This window comes from Leptodactylus fuscus, chromosome 7 (assembly GCF_031893055.1).
Source record: "Leptodactylus fuscus isolate aLepFus1 chromosome 7, aLepFus1.hap2, whole genome shotgun sequence".
NCBI classification, from domain to species: domain Eukaryota; kingdom Metazoa; phylum Chordata; class Amphibia; order Anura; family Leptodactylidae; genus Leptodactylus; species Leptodactylus fuscus.
In genome coordinates, this window is record NC_134271.1 from 110,958,529 (window position 1) to 110,982,743 (window position 24,215).

General features: G+C 41.5%; 1 protein-coding gene across 1 annotated transcript in view; it reads left to right on the forward strand.

Annotated features, from left to right (window-relative positions):
- The window catches only part of MGA (MAX dimerization protein MGA), a 69,718-nt gene extending 49,544 nt beyond the window's left edge, over positions 1-20,174 (forward strand). Inside the window, exons 12-25 of the mRNA XM_075282806.1 lie at positions 1,285-1,345; positions 1,441-1,910; positions 3,026-3,260; positions 4,632-5,258; positions 6,031-6,324; positions 7,275-8,287; positions 10,968-11,077; positions 12,934-12,982; positions 13,438-13,617; positions 13,701-13,812; positions 14,860-15,105; positions 15,531-15,689; positions 15,838-15,972; positions 17,875-20,174. Of these exons, the coding sequence (XP_075138907.1) occupies positions 1,285-1,345; positions 1,441-1,910; positions 3,026-3,260; positions 4,632-5,258; positions 6,031-6,324; positions 7,275-8,287; positions 10,968-11,077; positions 12,934-12,982; positions 13,438-13,617; positions 13,701-13,812; positions 14,860-15,105; positions 15,531-15,689; positions 15,838-15,972; positions 17,875-18,902 (4,719 nt within the window). The 3' untranslated portion in view covers positions 18,903-20,174. The remainder of the gene's footprint in view (positions 1-1,284; positions 1,346-1,440; positions 1,911-3,025; positions 3,261-4,631; positions 5,259-6,030; positions 6,325-7,274; positions 8,288-10,967; positions 11,078-12,933; positions 12,983-13,437; positions 13,618-13,700; positions 13,813-14,859; positions 15,106-15,530; positions 15,690-15,837; positions 15,973-17,874) is intronic.
- Positions 20,175-24,215: the final 4,041 nt, after the last annotated feature.

Sequence of the window (24,215 nt, forward strand, 5' to 3'; positions counted from 1 at the left end):
GAAACCGGCAGTCACTTTTCAAACCCATCATTTGAATGGGTTTGCAAAGTTTCCGCCCGTGAACATCTTCTGGTCTCTGCAGCAAAACCGTTTTTTTTTTTAACTGGACACAAAGTCTGACATGCAGGACTTTGTGCCTAGTTTAAAAAAAAAACAAAAAACACTGTTTTGCCACGGAGACCATAAAACGCTCACGGGCGGACACTGACTGCCGTGTTTCCGTCTGCTGTCTGCAGATGACGTAAACCCACAAAGCAGAGACCGGGTGCTGGTGTGAACCCTCCCTCAGCTGTATTTCTTGCTGTTTGCAGTTTCTATGAGGCCAGTAATGAAATGCAGATTAAATCGACCAGTGTTTTACTTACTGAGAAATTAAAGCATCAGCAGCCCGGGGACTCAAGGCTAATTCAGGTGTATAGCACCACCCTTATTAACATTTACGTATCCTTGTCGGAAGCTGCTCTTTTAACTCTTCTAGCTGTCCTGGTGATAGATATGGGGCATGTGCAGTATGTTCATAACGTAGCTGCCCAAAGCATGGAGCATACCGTCCATGCCAGAGCACATTTGGGACCACACTTAGGGCACTTGCCACCTGAGTTTCTTACCAAATACCAGGTTAAAGTTCTGATTTATTAAAAAAAAAAATCAATAAATAATAAATGTCATAAACATATGTGCCGTACCAAGTGTTGGGAGTTGCTTAGTAGGTGTAAATCATCTGACAGACTCCCTTTAATGTAGAGGATTGCTCAGAAACTTCATCTCCTTTAACCATGTCACAGAGCAGAAAAGACCACAAACTAGTGCAATTTTTATTTTATTTTTTTTTTAATTAATTAAAGTCTATATTCAAATTCAACAACATCTGAGTTGTTGTCACGGCTAATACAGCATTGTCTCTGCGGTATTTGCATTAATACATGATACATGTACTATGGTACATTAGTACCATGATTCCATCGTACTGTATATTTGAGGGTTTACAAACAATATGTAACATACACAAAACAATACGATACTAACAATGACCAACCAGTACAGTGGGATAGCAGGCCCTGCCCACAAGGGCTTACAATCTATGAATGTTTGTTATGAAGACATTGATTTACATTGCAAACCTTATTCTCCTTTATATCTCTTATTCCAAGATTCAAAGCCTGACAAGTAAGGTTTGGGTGTTTATATATGCACTTATAGACACTAAGCTCTTTAAACATCACTTTTAATGGGGTACAGGGGTTCACTGCATGTTAACATTTTTCACTTATTTCTGATATACAGGAACATGACCTTAAATCGAGCAAAGCCAGAGAGCAAGAAAATGAAGCCAACAAAGACGACGGTAAAGTCAAGGACCTGAGCAGGATGCCATAACCTACTTCTTCTTTGCCTCTGTTATTTTGATCAACTTTTGTTTTCTCTCAATCTCTTACACAGAACTTATAGATGAAAGGTGTAAAGCTGTTGACAACAGTGCCCCAACCAAGCTTATTGAAATTATTTCAGACTGCGGCTGTAAAGAGGATGACAGTAAGGCTCTAAACATTACATCTGAGCACATAACCAGCAGAGAATCACAGTCCTTCAAGTTGGGGAACTTTAATATTGAGCTGACGCAAGAAAATAAGAGTGGGGAAAAGTCCCCCTCTAGTACCTCTTGTTCTCGAGTGAAGATTGCAGTGTCTGAAGAAAAGGAGCTAAATGCAGCCCCTCCAAAGCAAAGACCTGAAACATTGAAAGTTGAAAGTGTGGAACCACCAGATGAGGAACCTGAAGATACGTCTGCTGATATAGATACAAAATCACATGGAGGAAAGGGGCTGCCATTCTACACCAAGGTTATTCCAGCTGGAAAACTAACCGCCCGTTTGAAGACGTCTGAGGTCAAAGAAGCAGAGCTGATTGAGGTAATTGCAGTCTGTATCCCATGTTGTAGGTAAAAAATATGCAAATCTGTTCTCCTGGATGGAATTAGGAGAACAGAGTACACTCTGTACACCACCCTATAGAGGGCGGCATCCTTAACATCATGAACGACTCAGTTATAAAGTCTTTTAATCATAATGTGGATTTAATTGCTAAATCAGTATTTCTGTCCCAAAAGGAACAGATTCCCAGCTATGGACAGCGCTGTTTCGGCCTATTGGGCCATCCTCAGCATAGCGTAGGGATACTGATTTAGCAGAGTGAGAGACTCACACTCTCCCTAATGTGGACGAGTGCCCCCATATCCCATGTTGTAGTGAGTCTCCACCTGTTCCTATCACGTCTCCTGATATTTCTGTTATTAAATATCTTCATCTCTCATTAATTCACAATTATGGATCAATAGTTCTTAGAATTCTGTTACACCGCCCCAATGTTATTCTGCCTGGGAATAAATATGTATGTGTATAAATAAGTTTTAAATAAAGATAAGCGAATACTATTCAAGACGGCAGTTTCAAATAGCACGCTCCCATAGGAATGAATGGGCGCAGCCGGCGTCCGGACACTTAACCCCCTACATGACAGCCACTCCCATTCATTCCTATGGGAGTGTGCTATTCGAAACTTCCGTTTCGAATAGTATTTGCTCATCTCTAGTCTTAAACTGAGTGTTACTATTCCCCTTGTCAATACAGCCTCAGTTTACACGGGAAATGGAGTGAAATTCCACTTCATTTTCCACCAACATAATCAGCCACGGAATTGCTACAACGGATTGTCAATGCAGTGCTTCGGCATTGTGTTGCAGTTTTACTGTACTGATTCCCGAGCCACGGAATCTGCTGTAAGATCGAGCAGAATGCTGATTTATTTTTTTTATTTTTTTTTTTCCACACCCTGCTGCGATCTCTTCAGGACAGAATCTGCCATGGATTCAGGGACATATTCCGATACAAAATCTATGGCAGATTCCTACGTGTGAACCTAGCTATTTAGTTTGATACGATCCAAACCTGATCAGTGAGTTCTCAGAATTGTATACACAAATGTTTTCCTTGTTGGCTATTATGTGTTATTATGCGTCATTTTATAGGTCAACGGCAAGAATTACACTAAAGCAAAATTGCTTCTGGGACAGATGGGAGCGCTTCATCCAGCTAACAGACTTGCAGCTTATATTACACATAGACTGCAGCCTAACCTTCTCCAGCTCTCTAAAGTGCAGGAAGTCAGTGACAAAATGGCTACTGAAAGTCCCTCTTCAGACCCAACTACAGAAGATAAGGCAAATGACATTGTGACATCACAGCAGAATAAGACTGGTGATGGTGAGTATAAAGGGTGAAAATTGACTGCTACTAGAGTTATTTAGGTAAATGCAAAAAAAACAAAAACTAGATTTAATAGGGAAAAGGTCATTAATTAATTTCAAGTGAATGAGACGGAGCTGAGTGTTGTGCCATGCATGGTCACTACAAAATGGATGGTGCCATATATGCATGTGTTTTTCAATATCTCAGCTTAACTTTAGCTGCAGAATCAGGAGTGTTTTTCTTCCCTGTAGATTTAATAGGGGAGAGCAGCATTTTTTCCATAGCATTTTTTAGCTGTGTTTTGCAACATGGGACCTTAGCCATAAATAGGTGCCCCCACCATGATACATGATGTAGCTTTCAATATGAATTTACCTGCACAGCAACAATCCTGTGCACTGAATTGCCACACAGCCCCATTCAGCCGTGGAGTTAGGAGTAAGAAACAAAGACAGTTACCATGGTCTCTTTGTCTTTAGATAAGTGGTGGTCCCAGATGTCCGATCCCAATCTTATTACTGTTGCATATGCTATTTATATGCTATAGCATTACGAGACGGGATTCCCATTTTAAGGTGGCCACAGATACGTCCCTATTTGTACCTAATCCAAAAGCTGGTCTGTGCATGGTTAGGGTGGGTTCACACCTGCGCCCGCTCTCCGCTTTGTGGTGTTCCGTCTTCTGCTGACAAGGGATGGAAACCCAGCAGTCAGTGTCCGCCCGTGAGTGTTTTGTGGTCTCCGCAGCAAAAATGTGTTTTGGGGGGGTTTTTTTGTTTTTTTTTAACCAGACACAAAGTCCTGCATGTCCGACTTCGTATCTGGTTAAAAAAAAAAAAAAAAACGCGAAGACCAGAAGACGCACACTGGCGGACACTTTGCAAACCCATTCAAATGAATGAGTTTGAAAAGTGACTGTCAGTTTCTGTCTCCTGTCCAGTTTCTCGGCCAGAAGACGGAAACCTGAAAGCGGAGACCGGGTGTGAACCTGCCCTCACTGGAAATAAGTATTTATGAAAGCGAAGGCTTTAGGGGATACATTTTATCTGCTAGCTACATAAATATTTCTTCCATTTTATCATAGAACCGGACTTGCATTAATAAATGTGTAACACTACAGGATTGAGACTTGTACAGATCCGTACTTGTTGTTGCCAAAGGAACATTTATTGAATCCTGAGTTGAAGGGGGGAATATTTTATGCATTTTCTGTTGTAAAATAACTCTTATTAAATGCACTTTAGTAGTTTAGATTGGCAATATATAGCAATATTGTGATAACAGAGCTAGTCAGCGGCATGTCACATAGTTTGTCTTCACTTTCTTCCATACTAAAGATGAGAAAGTAGTTGGAAGATGTTGACATACCGATGTTCTACTTTGCAGCTGCACAATCCAAGCCTAGCAGTATGCTCACTCAGTCTGTCATGGGTAAAGTTGGATCATTGCAGAAAAGTCCTGGAGTCAGCTCACCTGAACCCGCCATACCTGTGTCACCAAAACAGAGCACCCCACCTACTCGGCTAATATTCATCTCTTCTGCTGTGGCAGCCGGCAAGCAAGCCCCAGCTATCACTACTTCTGTGAACATGGCATCTTTATCTACTACATCACTATCTACCTCTGGCTTGTGCACTGTTTCATCTACCAAAACAAAAGCAACATCTTCACTCCCTACCTTAATGCGTATAACAAAAGTGATAACAAAAGGCTCTTCTCTGTCCGCTCCTGCAGGAATAGTAGCTGCAAATGACGCCCGTGCAATGACATTTACATCCGTTCCTTCCACTAAGGACATTATTTTGACACCCCCAAAACTATCACCAGCTGTGGTCAAATCCACAGCCACTCCTGGCAATGCATCATCAGTCTCTGTTTCTAATAGCCCTGGTTCTAAGAATAGCATTACAACGCCATTACCAAGTTTACTAGTATCACCCAATGCACCACGACTTGGATCAGTGGCTTCTCAAGTTGGATTAAACATTACATCCCCATTGAAAGTAAAAACAGGTGACTTTTATCTTTTAAGTCATGTATATTTTCTTTTACGTTTTGTGTTTCATATATTCTGTGTTAATTTTATTGTAGTTATAAGCCAACACCAGCTATAGGTCAATGTCTAACCCTTTAATCCAGCATTGGAACATGACTAGGGGTGTAAGCCAAACCAGACACTCATTTGTTGACAGTCAGCCCAAAACTGCTGTCTGGTTTGGCTTCCATCTAAATCATCAGATAGTGAACCATAGGATTGCTACCTTTCAATAGGTGGTGTTAGAGGCCCAGCTTTCATTTTTTTTTACAGATATAGCTCATTTCCATACTTTTTTCCCAGAGGGGCATAGCATGGCCTATGGTACGTTAACACGGCAGATTTTGCAGCAGGACCACTATGCTCAATCTACTATGGAAATCTTGCCAGTGGCAGAAAGTTTTCCTGTAGATGGAACAGGATGCTGCTTTTATCCACTAGATGATTTTATTTTTCAGCTTGTGAAAATTGAAGCATATACCTCCCATTGAAATTAATAGGAGGTGGATTTTTTGTGGCACCTCAAAAATTCCAGCATATGAGCTTACTCTTAGACTCTTGTGACTTTTACTTTTAGACCTAGAGCGTTCAAGATGTGCTTCCTAGGGAAGTATTACACACCCAGATTTAGGACACAAAGCTGGCAGGTCCTCTTGAATCCTTTTGATATCAAAGGTAGATGTTTGATCCATGTTTCATTTATAGTTTATATCTATAGCTAATTTTGTTTTTTCCCCTTTAATCTTGCAGTCACGACTTCCAGTTTATCATCAAGTCCTCCTAAAGTCACCTCAGGGTTTGAGAAACGGTTGGGCCCTCGACTTCTTCTGATTCCAGTAAATAGTGCCTCTGCTCCTTCTCGCCCAGTACAGTCTGTGGCGACATCTCCTGGACAGAAGATGGTGTTACAGCCCATAAAGAGTTCTACTGGTGTCACATTATTTAGGCACCCCAATGGCCAGATTATTCAGCTTGTGCCATTGCAACAAGTTAATTCTGCCAGCGTTCAGCCACGCAAACAGCAAGTTGTCATCCGTAATCCAGGTACTAAGAATGTTATCTGCAATGTCTCCAAGATCCTGTTTACATCAGGATTTGAGTTTCATTTTAGTTCCCAGGAGTTCTCTTAATGTATACTTCTAAGACGCAGTAATCCAGCACAGCCACTACACAGTGAATGGAGCTGTCTTCTTTCAGCTCTGTATACTAAAATACCAACAATCTGTGCTTCTCTCTGAGATGTTGGGTGTTGGAACTCTAAGTAAAAGCCTAAATCCTGGACAACTCCTTTAAGGTCTCATGCACACACGTGTGTATTGTCAGTGTGCTAGACTGTGTATTATCATAGGTCTGTGTATGGGGTTGTGAACAGCTCCTATTTTCTTCTCTGTTTTGAGATCATCCATGTGACGTTCAATGGCGGCCCATCTACATGCACAATAGTAATGTGGACACGCCGCTATTTCCAAAACCAGCGCAGCATTTCAATTATACCTATGGAAATGTCAGTTTCCCCATAGGTATAATTGTAACAAAGTCTGCGGAGGAAAACTCTGCAAACCTTGTCTAAAGCGCTGTGGGAAGAACCATGATGTTTTGACATTGCAGTTTTTCCCGCAGTGCTTTTCTTGCTCTGGTGCCTTAGCCTTAAAGGGGTTTGTTGGGACTTTTTACTTGATGACCTATCCTTGGCTTTTTGAAGCGAGAGGAGGGCTCCATGAGCACCACTTCATAGGCCATGTGGTGTCACTTTTATTAGTCACATGGCCTAATCACATCTCAGTCACTTTCAAGTGAAAGGACTGAGCTGTGATACCAAGTAAAATGACACCACTTCAAACAGCTGATCTATGGGGGATCAAGGTTTAGACCGCTGCTGATCTTTTGTTATTTAGCCTGGAAAACATGTTTAAAATTAGTAGCGTGTTTGTGTAGGGCTAAACCTTGTATTACTAAGATTAATGTAAAAATTATTTTTGTGCACTTTTATTTAGGAACTATTATGGGTGTCCGCCTTCCTATGCTATCAAAACCTCAATCTATAGCCACCACCTCTATTCCCATTCCAGCAACCACTGTTCCCGCTGCTCCAGCTGTATCACCTGTTGTCTCTCCTTCCAACACCAGCTCAAATAAATCTGGGGTGACCGTCATTCAACAAACTCCACCCAAGCTTTCTCAGTTTGCAACCTCGCCTACAAGTAACTGTGAGGCAACTCTTGCTCTGCCAAAAAGTGCAGTTTACACTGGTAGTGGACACTCTGTCATTGCATCTAATGTGAAGATCCTCCAATCAGAAGATTTAACCTTGGCAAGTGTCTCACCTACATTGCAAAATGCTGCTACAAACCCTAACATAACACTAATGGCTAATGATCCAGGTAATCTCCGTGATGTAAAAAATCAAGACAAGATGTCTGATTCACCCTCAACCCTTCTACCATCTGCCTTAAGAAGGGAAAACAGTTTCAAGAATTTCAAAGAAGGGCAACTTATGGTAGCCATTGTAAAAGAAGACTATCAAGCTGAGGTGCAAAGCTCTGCCGAACCACCAACTGAAGATGTCACTCCAGAGATCAACAGCTTACCCAAAAAGGTGCAACACCAAAATGGACAGCAAGCTATTAAACCGCCTCAGCTCAGGATTGATTCCATGGATGATTTTCTTGCTTCAGATGAAGACTTGTCAAAAGAAGCTAGAAAGAAAGATGACAAAGGTCTTTTGAAAGGGATAGACCAAGGTCTAGAAGATAAAGGTGACAGACTACCAACCCCAACAGATAAAAATACCAGCAGCCAAGAAAAAATTGGAGACCGCAGTCCTGTGACCTCAGTATCATCGTCTGTCCCAGAACAAGTAGCTCCAGGAGAAGATCGAAAGAAACCTTGTCATACAGGGGAAAAGCCCCTGAAAAAAAAATTACAAGTCTCTGCATCATCTTCCAGTCAGAACGACCGTGAAAGTCTAGAAGTGGATATTCTTAACAACCTACCAACTGATGATGAAGTAAGACCTTCTTTATTCCTATATCATATGCTACTTGAATGGGCAGACTTAATAATCCCAATGTGTACAGTCAATGTGCTAGATGTGTTTATCACAGATGTGTTTTTTTTTATTCATTTCTATAGCCCCATACACACAACTGTGTATTTTCACAGTCCGGTTTATGGGGCTGTGAGCAAAACTCAGGACGGGTTCATTTCGCGGACCTTGCTCACTGGTGCCAATGATATGATGACATCCATATACTGCCCATGCTGATCAATCAGGCCTGGCAACACTCACAGTTGAGGGGAAGGTCACAAATTGCAGAAACGCAGTAAAAAAGTGCATCTTGCACTTGCTTTTTTATTTTGTTATTTTTCGTTGTGGAAAAATTCAGCAGCATTATTTGCTGCAGCTTTCCCCATCTCACGTAAATATATGGGGGCAGCCAGCTTTTGTAACTAAAATTAAGTTGTTGTGTTTTTGGCATTTTTTTTTTTTTTTTGCAGTGTGTGGATGAGATTAAATAAAATCTCATTCACTTTGCTGGGATTGTAAAATGCAGTGCTTTGTCAGGCATTTTCTTTTGACTGTCTCCCAACAGCAAATGTCTTAGGAAAGAAGAGTCGACTTGTATTATAAATAAATCTGGGGTGATTAATTTTTATTCTTGGAGAGATAAGCCACTGTTGGAGTAGTCTGACACTTTCTTCCCATGCCCCTATGGAGGACACAAGTGTTTCCAGTAAGGATGAGTTTGGATGTGTATGTGGTGGATTATACAAATGTACACACATGGAGGATTATATCTGGTCAAGGTAAACTTGGCCCAATTGGCTAAGCATGCACCAAATCTATTACAGTGGCCCATGCTGTGTGATAAATCTGGTGCATCTTTAGACACTTCTGTCTAAAGGTAAGTTCACACTGGGATTTTTGGACCAGAATTTGAAGCCAAGGCCGCCTCAGATGCTGGTCCAAAATATGGGTACCTGCGACTGGATGCCAGTGAACTGTACCGGCATCCAGTCGTGCACTCTGCTCTGGATTGGGCCCAAATGAATGGGCCTAGTTGGGAGGGAGTGTCTTCAGGTGGATGTCACAAGGTGAATCCGCCTGAAAGGATGAGCACTTCGCTTCTTTTTCCGGGAGCCGGAACAAACGGTTCCTGGAAAAAAGAACTGACCGGCTCCAATTGATCTCAATGGGAGCTATCTATTTGGTCAGGATTTTGAGCCGGATACGGCCTCAAAATCTTGACCAAAAAACCCTGTGTGAACTTACCCTAACTTTATACTACCTGTATTTTTCGGACTATAAGACACAGGTTTTAGAGGAGGAAAATAGGGAAAAAAAATTTTGAAGCAAAAAAATGGTAAAATATTTAATGTATGGGAGTTGTAGTTTTGCAACAGCTGCAAGGCCACATTGACAGGTGACCCTGCAGCTGTACGGAGATCCATAGAGCGTTTTTGTTTTTTTTTTGCGGGGCCAGATGTACTTTATAGTTATACCATTTTGGGGAATGTCTATTGCTTAGATCACCTTTTATTTAAATCTGAGGCAAAATGGTGAAAAAAAACTACGGCGGTTTGAAAAATATCAGTAGACCGGGCATTTTCGGACACAGGGATTCCTAATGTGTATGTGTTTCACAGTAATTTTCTACTTTTATATGTATTCTAGGGAAAGGAGGTGAATTAGAAGTTTTATTTTATTTATTTTTTTAAAGCTTTTTTTTTTTTTTTCACTATTATATTGCCCCTTCCCCCTAGGTGGCTTGAACCTGCAATCATTTGATTGCAAGTCCCATAGACGGCAATACAAGTGTATTGCCGTCTATGGGAGATTCTCTACATTACTATTACGGCTGGTCATAGACCAACCGCAATAGTAATATAGCAGTGACAGGCCTGAGAGCCTTCAGTTGGTTCCCGGCTGTCACCAGAACAGGTCGGCTCCTGCGAGCTCGTCGCGCAGGAGCCGGCCTGCAACTTTAAAGGTATGGAGGTGTATTCTATACACTTTGGGGGGAAGGGGGGTTAAGTTTTAATGCCCTCAATTAGAATGCATTATAATTACGGGCATTAGCTTTGGGCCTCCGCATATAGCAGAGTGGCCGCCATTATTCTTACAGACCTGGCAATAGAACGTCGGATGCCGGGAAGGATTTTAGACGCCATCACTGGTGCCGGGGTCTGCAGCATTGCCACGCTCCTGTCGCTGCAGGAAGCCAGCGGCGGCAGGAACATGGCGACAATCTCCACATTTGGACTATATGCCGCACCCTCGTTCCCCCCCCCCCCCCCCAGATTTTTGGGGAAAAAAAGTGCATATTATAGTCTGAAAAATATGGTAGTTCGCTGATTCTACGGCAAAAATTTAGTGAAACTCCTCATCAAGCCAGGTACAAAAAGTGCTTAAAATGTTTGTTTTTTCTGCCAGTAAAACATACACCCTTGTAGCATGTCGTGAATCTTGCTTGGATTCACATACTACAGAGAGTTGTGATATAGAAAGAACCAATGTATTTCAGTAGATTTATAGTAATCTATAAGGTTGTTTTTTGTTGGTATAATTCTGCTTTTTATTAGTTGTATCACTTTCACATTTTCACAGAGATCTGTGTAATAATAAAAGTAATAATCATATAATATGTGTAAAAACCTAATTTGAATCCTTCTATTTCTATATGTAGAGTGATATTGATGAATCTGTGGACATTGAAACTGTTGAAGAATTTTCTGAGAGGTTAAATCTAGCTCGTCTGAAGGCGTCTGCTGCTAATAATGATCTAAATAAGGACAGGTAAGAATCACTTTTTAATGCTATTGGGAAATTTGGAATTTTCTTTTGTAAAATAGAGAAGTCAGTTTGCAGAGAAATCTTTGTATACAGTAGGTGTATATATAATGCTATTGTGTTAACAGAATGAAGAAATCCTGTTTCAGCTAATATTATCTAAAATCAAACAAAACAGTGGTTCTGTAAGGGAATTGTAGAGGAGCAAGTCCTAATAGCTGCTGGTGAACCCTTGGGGGAGGGGCAGAAGACGACAGTGAGCCCTAAGCATAATCTCCCACCGGCCCTTCCTATTTGCCTGTCCTAAGTGACGGGTGACAACTGGTCGACAAAGCCCTTCCTAGATATGTGATGACACAGAATGCAGACAAGGAAAACCGCAACATAGAGAGGTCACAGGGGTCGGTAAAAGTCGAGCAAAGCAGTACAAAATCGTAATCCAAGAGAATAGTCAGAGGTAAAGCCAGAGGTCAGAAATAAGAATACTGAATACTGGAAAAAAAAAGTTTTTGATATTTTGGATAAATTAATTCATGGTTCGGTACCTCAAACTCCACAGACAGCTCTTCTCCATTTAGAATTGAGCTTAATTCCACCTCCAGATCGAAAATTAATATGTAAGATTTTAGTTATCGCTAAACTAGTAATTGCTAGGAGATGGAAACATCTTTCTGTTCGGGAACTCTTGACTCTGTGAATGGATGCCGGTACAGTGCACCGGCATCTATTTGCGCACTCCACTCCGGATTAGGCCCAAATGAGGGAGGGAGTGTCTTCAGGTGGAGGTTGCGAGGCGAATCCACCTGTAAGAATGAGCATCTCCATTTGTTTCGGCTCCTGAAAAAAAAGAACTGACCAGCCATCTTTTTGGTCAGGATTTTGAGTCTGATACGCCCTCAAAATCCTGACCAAAAAAACCTGTGTGAATTAACCCCTAGGATCCCTTCACACGGAGGAAAATGGTGTGAAATTTTCCATGTTGAAAAAAAGCCTCCCATTGACTTCAATGGGTGCTGCATGCTTTTTTCTACTAGTTGAAAATTCCGCTAGTGGAAAAAATAGCTAGTGGAACCCATTGAAATCAATGAGTGGCTTTATTTTCAGCGTGGAAAATTCCACACCAAATTCCTAAAATAAATTTCCTTTGTGTGAATGGACCCTTAGGGTAAGGGTAACCCGTGTGAACTTACTCTTAGGGTAAGTTCACTGAGTTTTTTGGTCAGGGTTTTGGCATGTCATGGTGTTTTTTGCCATTTGAAGCATTTTTTGAGGCATTTTTTCGAGGAGTTTCCTGATCTGTTTCCTCTTGGGATGTGGTTATGAATTATATTTAAATAAAAAAACGCCTGGCGTTTCCTGATCAAGTGTTTCCCAAAAATTCTTCAGGTTCCACTTCAGTTTTCTGACCAAAAAATGTGAGCAGGAAAAACCGGCTCATATTGACTTTCATTGAAGCAGTGAGCCAGAAAACGGTCAGGCTTCAAAAAAGAATGGACATCTCGCTTCTTTTTTGCCGCTAGCGGAAAAGACTCGGAAGCGTTTTGTATACTTTGAATGGTGAGGCGTTTTTTGGTGCAGGGTTTGGAGATTTCTGCCAAAACCCTGACCAAAAAACTCTGTGTGAATTTAGCCATAGAGGGGCTGAGGGAAACCAAGGTGAAGGAGATGGGTGTGGTGGTAAATCAATTACCAAGGTGAGGGAATAAAACTGTGTTAAGACAACACAAGAAGAACCTTAAGCAAGGAATCATAACTGAACAGTCCTCATGCTCCGCAGCGTACAAGCAGATGGCGCAAAAGTTTGAATGGGTGCGGACGTAACAGGTTCATTTTAACTGGTCTGTTTTTCTGGTATTTTGTAGATGTGGCACTCGAGGAAAATATTCCAGAGGACGCAGGAGGGGCTCCAAGGTATAGTAAACCTCTTCTGTCTCTAATTCTTTATTCTATATAATTTAACACCAAAATGATAGCAATCGTCAGCTTTTTATTAATTGGCCGTTTTCAATTTAGTGTCAAACCAGGAGTTTTGGTGCTCCAGTAAAATGCCAACTCCTAGTGGGCCCATTGCTGCTCTGATTTATCTATGTAGTGTGACAGACTGGTGGGGAACAATAGAGCGAAGGCAATGCAGTATCAAGGGAATTCAACTGCTCAGTGTTTTGTTGTAATATTGAAACTTTCACTTTTAGAATTTCTTATATCCTGGACAACCCGTTTATATAAATGACACCTCTAGAATGGACATTTTGAATATTCTTTGGGATATTATGGGAAGAGTCGAAAAACTCAAGCTAGAATATGTTACCCATAGTAATAGTCAAAACTAAAATGTTAGAATAATTATTTCTGTTGCTTTAATAAAGGCGAACAGAGAAGACCCTTCAGCATTAGGAGATGATGAATCTCACGTATATCACCGTAAGAACCACACAGCAAATGAGCGGAAGAGACGAAGTGAGCTGCGGGATCTTTTTGAAGAACTGAAAAATGCTCTTGGTCTTCACAACCTTCCTAAAGTTTCCAAGAGTTATATGCTCAAACAGGTCAGGTTTATGTTTCTTGGAGCGGCAAAAGGCCACTTTGCTGTTTAGCACAAATGCTTACATTCTCTTTTTGTGACTTTCAGGCCATAGAAGAGATTGAGGATTTGACCGACACTGCTGATACACTAACTAAAAAAAAGAATTTGTTATTCCAGACACAAAGTCAGTTGATCAAGAAAATGTCAAATCTTTCAGGTTGGTGAAGTGTTCATTAAGGAATAGTGTGTGTGTGTGTGTGTGTGTGTATGTATGTATATATATTTATATAATATATACTAGCAAAACCCGCAACTTCGTCCGCGGCCCCCTTCCCCTTGTGCGCGACACACCTGCAGCATAGCCCCAGCCCTTCTCCCGCCCCATTGTCCCGCAGCCGCCATGACACCGGGCTCCCTTCTCCCTCCACGAATGACCCCAGCAGGCCCCTCCAAAGGGACCCCGGCCGCCCTTTCACCCCCAGCCAACAGCCCCCAACCACTCCTCCCCCCGGACTCCATCTTCCCCCGCGACGCCGACCTCCAGCACCAACTACTCCCAACCGCAACTCCAGCCCCAACCTGAATAGTAACGCCATAGCATTACCTGTTTTATAGAAAAACTTTACAGTTGGCACAATGCAGTAGGGCAGGTAATGTTCTCCTGACATTAACCAAACCCAGTCTCGTCCATCAGACTGACAGAGAAGTAAGATTCATCACTCCACAGAACATATTTCTACAACTCCAGATCTTAGTGGTCACATGGTGCTTTTCACCACTATATCCAAAGCCTAGAATTCTGCTTGCATGTAGCTGCCCTGCCATGAAGCTCCTGACTGGTCACAGTTTTAATGCTAATGTAAATGCTGGAGGAGATCTCGCGCTGTTCAGTCTTTGAGTTTGTAAAGCATTAGCAATTTTTTATTTATTTTTTTTTTTTTGCACTATGCACCACATTCTCTGCGTGCACTTTGTAGCTGAGATTTTAGGTTTCCTAAAAACGTCAACTTGTCAAAAATAATAATACCACACATAGCTGATATCTAGGAGGGAACAGAATTTTGCAAACTTATATTTTACCAAATCAAATAACTTTTTTTTTTCTTAGTTTTTGGTATTTGTCACCCATTCCCTTAATTACAATATTCAGTGTATGACCAAACCAGACAGCCTATTATGCTTACTTAACTGCTAAACACAAATGGAGACTCTAATTTTTGTAAGAAAATGATAATCCAGTTTCTTATATTTTATAACTACACAGGGAAACCAAAAGAGGTTGTGCAGAAGAAATTGGAATATCTGTACGCTAAGCAGAAAGCAATGGAGGCAGAAATGAAAAAGAAAAGCTTGGAGGAAGACGACGCTGCTCTACACAAAGCATCTCTGAATGTAACTCTCCCAAACAGAGACGCTGTGAAGGTGGAAGGAGAATCTAATGAAACTCTAAGCAGCAAAACTAAGAAACCTATAATACTTGCACGGAAAGCTTTGTTGATTTCAAAGGAGGGTAAGTCAGAATAGGTTTAGATTCAAGAGAGTCTGTCACTAGAGTCCAGCAGACCCATCCCCTCAGATAGATTAGGGTCACCTCAATTAAAGGGTCTTTTCCCCTTGTGAATTGGTGACTCCTTTGCCAAGAGATCCTCATTTTTGGCAATTAAACTCTTTGGAGCACTTTGGCCATTGCAGCTTTGTACTTTGGAGCAATGACCTTATTGCTCACTTGTATATTGGCAAAAACTGCTGTATCTTGGAAATGGATTCACAAGGGGAAATGACTTTAAGTGATCCTAACCTACCTATCTTTGGGTTGGGCTGGTATGCAGTGTTCTGGTGACAGACTACCTTGAAGTAGTCTCCATATTATAAACGCTTCTCTGTTGGTTCATTGGTTGAATGAGAGGTTCAATTGTGTGTCATTTTGCTTTGCAGGACAACAGCAGCTGCCTGGTGTCTCTTTAACTACTTCAAGTGTACTAATGGCACCCACAGGACAAGTGGGGACACAGGAAAATAAAGTAGAAAGACAAGCTGCCAGTATACCCCCAGCAATTATACAGGCAGACTTGAGTCCTGCACAACTGAAGTCAGGTAAATCTGTAAAACACTTCCAGTCTTTTTTTTTTTTTTTTTTTTTTTGTCTGGTCCTCAAGGGGTCTGGTCTGTTAATGTTTTACCCTTGTTGCTGAAGATTAGCATTCACCTAAAGAACAATATTCTTATTCCATACTTTTTCTAGGAATGACTTCTGTGATAATTCAGCTTCCAAGTACAGTTGTATTAAAAGATATTATTGGGAATAGTCCGGTACCCATCTCCTTATCTAATGTTCCCAGTAACCTCTCTACACCAGCTCCTTCTATCTCTGTGTCAGGTATGTTGATGGTTTATCTACCGTATTTTTCGGACTATAAGACGCACCTAGGTTTTAGAGGAGGAAAATAGGGAAAAAAAATTTTGAAGCAAAAACTGGTAAAATATTTAATATATGGGAGTTGTAGTTTTGCAACAGCTGCAAGGCCACATTGACAGGTGACCCTGCAGCTGTACGGGGATGTATAGGGCGTTTTTTTTTGCGGGGCCAGCTGTACTTTTTAGTTATACCATTTTGGGGGATATCTATTGCTTAGATCACCTTGTATTGAAAAAAAAACAGGAGGTGATTTAGAACTTTTATTTATTTCATATTTTTAAAGCTCTTTTTTTTTTTTTTTTACTATTTTATTTCCCCCCCGGGGGCTTGAACCTGCGGTCACTTGATCGCAAGTCCCATAGACGGCAATACAACTGTATTGCCGTCTATGGGACATTCTGTCTATTAGTATTACGGCTGATCATAGAGACCAGCCGCAATACTAATACAGCAGTGACAGGCCTGGGAGACTCATTAGGCTCCCGGCTGTCACCCGAACAGGTCGGCTCCTGCGATATCGCCGAGCAGGAGCCGCCCTGCAACCTCACAGGTACGGGGCCGGTGGGGACCGGCCCCGGGGGAGAAGGGGCCACGGATACTGACCCGGCATCCGCTGTACTAGAGAGGCGGATGCCGGGGAGGGATAGACGCCGGGGCCTGAGACATCGCTGCCCTGCCCTGCATGAAGCCAGCGGCGGGGGGACGGAGGAGCGGAATAGCAGCATCACTCCTCCCGCTGCTGGCTTCATGCAGGACAGGGCAGCGATGTCTCAGGCCCCGGCACCTGTAATGGCGTCTATCACTTGCCGGCTTCCGCCTCTCTATTACAGCGGGTGCCAGGCGCCACCTTCAGACTATAAGACGCACCCTTATTTTCCCCCAAAATTTTGGGGAAAAAAAGTGCGTCTTATAGTCCGAAAAATACGGTAATTACGTGTTATAAAATCTAGTTTACTGCATTGAACAAATTTTCAGTTGTCATTTGAAGAGTATAATATAAAATCAGCTGTTTCTAGTTCTGTCTAGATACAGTTGCATAGAGATGCTGTATGTTACTGGTCTGAAAGCACTTGGGGACCAAGCAATATCTTAAAATGTCTGGTGATCTGCTTATAACGCTAGACAGATGTCTCTAAAAATCTCTGCAGATGACCAGCAATTGTGCTGTGCTTTATAGCTGACTATTGTAGAAACTGCACAGCCAGGGGCATAACTACTGGGGTAGCAGCTATCGCAGGGGCCGGCGACAGCCGCTACCACTGCGTTTTTTTGTTTGTTTTTTTTCCGTAATAGGCCGTTACTCCAGCCGGTAATGGGCCCTATTTACTTACTGATCCTGGCAGGAGCCGGGATCGGTAAGTGACGCAGCGGGCCCCACAAACACTATTCTTATACTCATGGGTCTTCTCAGACCCCTGACTATAATGATCAGAGGCCCAGGAGAAGTAAGAGAACATAAAAAACACTGTTACTTACCTCTCCGGGCTCCAGACAGGCTTCGGGCCTACTTCTGTCAAAAGTTCGCCATGGGGCCCCGCCATTCCTAGTTACAGCATACTTATAACTGAGGACAGACCTTACAACGATGATGTATTTCTTATGTAACTGAACAACCCCAGTTACACTTAAAAAGTAATCTAAATCTTCCTGAAGGTGTCTCATTCCTTGCCAATGTTCAATTTTTTTTATTTTTTTTTTCCATTATCACAAACAATACACAGCTTTGGTGACAGTGCCAGTTTGAGACAGAGGAAGTGCTTACACAAGGCAAAGCAATAAAAACATAGAGGTTACTAGTAAATAGTGTTGTATACAAATCATTACTGAACTTTATCATTGCCGTAATCTTGTCTTTTGTTGTAGAAAATGATGACCTGTCCATGATGCCAAAGATTGTGAATGTAACATCTTTAGCTCAAGAAATGAACTCAAACTTGGACAAGGACTTTGGAACTGACACGCCCGATACTGAGATAAAAGACAAATGTGCTGCCTACTCTTCAATAGCAGAAAGTTATGCGGCTGCTGAATCATGTATGTCATCCAGTTCTTTTCCTGTGAACAAAACGAAAGACAGTCTCACCGATCCTGCAAGTGAAAGCTGCGTTCCATACTCAAGTCTCCTTGAAAATGTACCCCAGGAAAATGACAGCAGTGATACTCAAGCCTCCAGTAAAACCGTTACTATGAGTAATACTTCCCCAAGCAAAATGGTTGATGAGATCAGAGATTCAGGACTTGATCTAGATCTTAAGAAATTAACGTCAGCCATTGATGAAGCAGGTTTAGATCCTAGCGAATTATCAGATGCATTGGGTGATCCAGAAGATTCCGATGAAACCCTCACATCGCTTCTCAATGAACTTGCATTTCTCAACCAGCAGTTAAACAACGATACAGAGGATTTGGACTCTGTCTCTGATTTTCCAGGTTCAGATTCAGCATCCCATAGCAGTGGGAATAAATTGGAAGTTGCAGATTCATCATCTTCTCCTCTTGGTAGATTCAAGGAAGTGCCTGAAACAAAAGAGAAGAGCCATTCATTCAGTCCTCTTTTTATGCAGTTAGAAGAGGGAGAGATCCCAGATTGTAGTAAGCATAAGGAAGAGAGAGGTATTGTGGTTTTTGAAGGGGGTGCAATAAAGGAGCCCCCTCTGACTAGTTTGGTAGGAACACAAAGTGGATTTCAAAATCTTCCTTCTACTGCATTAACTTCTCAAAAAAATGTCAGGCCAGTGACGCCTTGCTCAGATGCATTTTGGAGACCAATGCCCAAGCTGGCACCACTTGGATTGAAGTCTCAAACATTACCCAGTGAGCAGGTTCTGGCAAGCAAACCAATGCCATCGTTGGCATCGGTGGCAATGAGACTAAGTTCACCCAAGGACTAAAGATTAACTTTCATTTTCCTTTCTTGGTACATTTGGTACACGGTGCAGAAATTCTCTCTACTTGAACTGTAAACTACTTGCATATTGTCTACAGATAAACAAACTGCCTCGGCAGCTTGGTCTCATTGTAGGTGCAAAGCACTATAATTATTACATGCATACTGCAGATTTTCACTTGCACTACATGTAAATTACCTGATTCTGCCTTTGTATAATCACGGCTTCTGCAAGTCCTCTATAAACCTTCTTTCAGCTCCGCTACGACTTTCTCCAGCAAAGACAATATATGGTATTATACTGAAACCCAGCTGCAGACCGCTCTGGTCTAACCACAGGTGCCTCTCTGATCTTTCTATAGCTGCAATGCCAAGCACTCCACTTTCTATTTGCATTATGCAACCCTCTATTGCAGCAGGTTATAAGTTGAACAGTATTAGTTTTGTTTCCTATATTTCATTCAAGTGATGCTCCAGCGATGATCAAAATGTTATCTTCTCTCACCTTCCTTTTAGGTGCAGGATTGATCCAGTATTTAACTGCATGGATGTGGAAATTTCCATCAAATCTGTCAGCATACGTCAGCTGGTTTTAGGTTTATGAAATTAAATTTTTATTATTATTTAGAAAAAGGTCCGAATGGGTTAAATGAATTTAAAATGAGTATTGCCGACTGTACCGATTCCCTGTTGCTTCCATTCAGACGTTGCCCTCAGCCCTATTGCTCTCTTCTTCATTGTCCTTCTTGACACTTAGCAAAAGATGGCAGTCAGTCACTTAGCGCAGTGTTGTCTCGTCTTAGTCTCTGCTATTTTTGTGTGTCAGGATAGCACCAGGAGATAGAGACCAGCAGGGATCTTGTAAGTGTTGGAACAGTAGCGGAGGATCATTGAGGGTAACAATGCCTAGTTTACTTTTATCCATTCTGTTACTTTCTATGAAAAATTATCCTGCTGCACAACCTCTCCAAGGAAATCTCCTAAAACATCTGTCCACCTTTGCAACCATTTTTCTTTCTTGTATTAATGCATCTAAAATGGAAATATGAAGCAACTTATTAAAAAGAAGCTTTCATTTCCAGGCTACATCTTTTAAGCAGACCTATACATCTCTTTGGTAACAGACTACAAACAAACTCCATGTAGTCTGATCCTGCAGTCTACCATATGTGACCTCCATCTTGATAACATAGATCAAGAAGTATTAATCATTTCTTTTGCCTATTCACAAAGTCACTTCATTTTTCATTATGGAAACGATGAAAAAAAAATAGTTGTGAAGCTGAACTCTCCCTTTAAGAGTATTTTAACAATCTCCTTAAAGTGGAATATTACTTTATCATCATTTCTGACATCACGCATTGCATTGCTTCATTTGTACATAAATAGAGTCCGATCAGCTCTGTAAAAAAAAAAAAAAAAAAATTCTATATTTATATTTTTGAAATTTTTTTGTACACAGAATCTTTTTCTATAACTTTCTCTTAGAAAGTGATGCATTATCTGGTCAAGTGAATTAGAGTTTGTATTACCTATTGTACCTGTACATAATAAATCAATGATTTATTATCTGCCTCCATTTCCCTGGGCATTTTGAATATTATTGTGGTTGTTATCCCCTGTTGTAAGGGGGCCTCGAGTGCATCTGTGAGAGCTCCAGGGTTCTCGCTATTGCATGACCTCCATTATGTTTATATAGTATGATTTTTCTCTAACGGTTTCTGCTTGGCAGGAGGATCCTATTGAACAATAGGTTACACGCGTCCGCAGCTCATGTGGACCAGTTCAATATGAAGACTATACAGAATAACAGCAACTGACCGTCTCTAAAGCAATAATTGTGACCTGTACATTTCCATCCTATTAGCATGGTGTTAGATATAAACCATGTGTAGCTCTTCTGAGAGTACATCTAGCTCAGCTTGATAGAAATATCAAACCTAGAAAGCAATCTTCAGGTATGCAAATAACAGGATTTATTATGTTCAATAGTGAATACCAACCACATGTATGATAAAGAATCCTCCATTCATGTGTTGTATGATGTCTACATACTGATTGGTGCTAAATAAAAGGTTCACTGTTCTATATTGCCTCTGGTTATGTCATTTCAGGCTGCCTGGAGACTTAGCAATCCCTGGTTAGCCAGACCCATTTTTCAAAGGTTTTATCAGGTGAAATGAGAATGAGAATAAACTATAATTTTGCATTTAAAAAAGCACTCAGACCTGTTATTTTTTATAGTTTTCAGTCATTCCTGATGGGTCCTTCTGAAAACCAAAGGGAGAGGACTCTGGGAGAAGCGTAACCCATATGGGAATTGCTAGAGGAGCAATTCCCCAGTAGCTGCTGGTGAACCCTGAGGCGAGGGGCATGACAAGACCGTGAGCCCTAAGCCGAACACCCTACCCCCTGCCTATTTGCCTCACTACCCTAGGCAGCAGAAGACAACTGGTCGACAAAGCCCTTCCTAGATGTATGTGAAGACAAACAACAACAAAGGGAAGTTGGCTAGCCAAGGGGTCGGTAACAGTCGAATGATGCAGTACAGAATCAAAATCCAAGAGAATAGTCAAGGGTAAAACCAGAGGTCAGGAATAAGAATAACAGCCAGAGTAATAGCCAGCACGCACAAGGCAATAGCAAGCACCAATGTGAATGTGAACCAAGAATAGAGAGGAAGAACCTGCCACAGACCTGATAGGCTGTTAATCACACAGGTACCGCTAACGTTACCAAGGTGAGGGAATAGGACAGTGCTCAGACAATACAAGCGAAAGCAAAAAATCAAAACTGAACACGCCTCCTGCACCGCAGTGCATGATTGCATGGCGCAGAAGTTCAAACCGGTTTGGATGTAACACCTTGTTAATCCCCAGAGTGTTGCATTTTATTAAAAGTGACACAAGTACCAGTCCATTTCGGTATGATGCCATAAGCATTGCACACCTGAATTTGGGGATATTCTGCTATTCTTTGCACTTCCTCACAAATTCTGTCTGACTGGATGTGGACCATCAGTGGGAAGCCATTTTCGGGTCTCTCAAGAGATGTTCTATTGGGCTCAAGTCAGGCTTCTAGTTGGGGTACTCAGGAACATTCACAGAAGGGGCCACACGGTGGCTCAGTGGTTAGCACTGCAGCCTGGCAGCGCTGGAGTCCTGGTGTTCAAATCCCGCCAAGGGCATAAAACCATCTGCAAGGAGTTTGTATGTTCTCCCCGTGTTTGCATGGATTTCCATTCCATATTCCAAAAAAGACATACTGATATATAAGATAAGATAATCCTTTAATAGTCCCACAATGGGGAAATTTCAGTGATACAGTTTCATAGATGGTACAGTAGTATATAACAAGAGAGAAAACACATACAAGCTCATGGCAGATAGAGAAATCCCAGGAATCATAGCAACTAAAAAAGAAACACAGACACACTGCAGGATCATTTAGTTTTCTGTGTGAAGTGATGGTAATAATACAGCCCGACCCTGGTTGGAGGACATGAGGAGGGGGGTCACAGCATGTAGATATAACAGGCAAAAATGTGTTTTTGTTTGCAGAGGTGGGGGACATATGCAGCTATCATGATAACATGTGGCAGTTCCTTTGGTAGGTGGTGAGATCTCATGATCACAGCTGATAGTTCGGTATCTTGCATCAGCACTATTGTCCATTAAACACAAAAAAAATGCCCCAAATATCCTTCATCACAAGTCCTCCTCTTCCTTTCTTCTTACCACTGTGTTCTACTGCCCAGAGAGGTCTGAAGCCTTCCAGGTAGACAGGGTGCTGCTCTCTTGCCAAGCTTCCATAAACACATGGGGTAGGTGGGTGATGGTCGGTTCCCAGGTTGTAACAGAGTCCCACGTGTCCACAGTAAAAGAAAGAAATAACAGTCAGCTGTAGGCATCTTCACACATCAGCAATAGACTCCAAAAATCATCTCCTTGAAAAGAAGTCCACACTTCCATGTAGGTTTCTCCTCCATGCCACATGGTGTCCATCCTGTCCTTAGCTCCTGGGGGGATGGTAACAGGCACATGTGCACAGGAAAAACTCCAGGTCTTGAGTCATTGTCCATGCTTAACTATAGAAACATAAGGAGCAAAAAACTCCACAGGGTCTTCCATTTGATTTATAGTTGCTAATTCATAGTGCTAGTTTGCTTAGTTACAGGATTCTTGGAGATTCAGAGAAAAAGAGTGAAAAAGGAAAGATAAAGGTTGCTCCCAGCTTGGAGCACTGTATCAAGGCAGCCACACAAGGCGGCGCCAGGAAGAGAAAAAATATGAGAAAAATGTACATTGTGAGCTCTATGTGGGGCTCACAATCTACATTAAAAAAAAAACAAAATAGGACACTTGTATACGTGTCTGAATGCGCTTCGTGTTACTCCGTGGGAACGGAGCCTTACGGATAGGGATGGACTGACTTTAAGAATCTTTGGCTAACCCATCCTATTACCACTTATAAGGCTTTATACAGTTAGAAATCAGTGAAATTTCATTTTTCTGGCAACAATGTGACCTGATATACCAGGTTATCAGATATTGTAACATTGAATCTTAGAGTATATAAAATAATTTGGAAGGGAAGATAACCTTCAGGAAGAAAAGGAGAAATCCTAATGTAAAAATCTATTTGCTTCTTTGGTTTTCTCTCCTCCGTCGTCTAGCCAGATTATTCAGTTTTCTAAAATACTGAGTGTAAGATTACATATTTGTTCACACAATTTGTGTCTAGAGCCACATAGTAATCCTTTTCTTTTGTGTTTTTCAATCACCCTTGATAGGTCCTTTTATAGCAGTCTTATGAGATCCAAGGGAAGAGAGGACTCTGGGAGAACATACAACTTCTTTGTAAGGACAGACATGTATCCCTTGTTAATCCCCAGAGTGTTACATTTTATTGCTTAGTAGAATTCTAAAAATGACACAAGTACCAGGATGTTGTTAATGATGATCATAAAACTATCACAAGCTTCTATATTGTGGTTTATAATAACTGCTGCGTTGTAATAAAATCAGACCAACTCTGTAATGACTATGATGAATGTGTACAGCGCAGTATTCTGGCGCTATGTCATGTTGTTATAATGAGTCTTAGATGATTCTGCTTAGAATTTGTTGTTGAGTACGTTTTTCTACATATCCTTCAGTGTACACATTATACGATGGTGTTGTAGTTTCAGATTCCTTTCTTCAGGGAATCTTGCTAAATAATACTGGATGTACTAAATTCCCTAGGCTTTGTATTTTACGGCATCACTCCTAGTTATACCTGGTACCTGGCCTGACACTTGTATTCTGTGACGTTG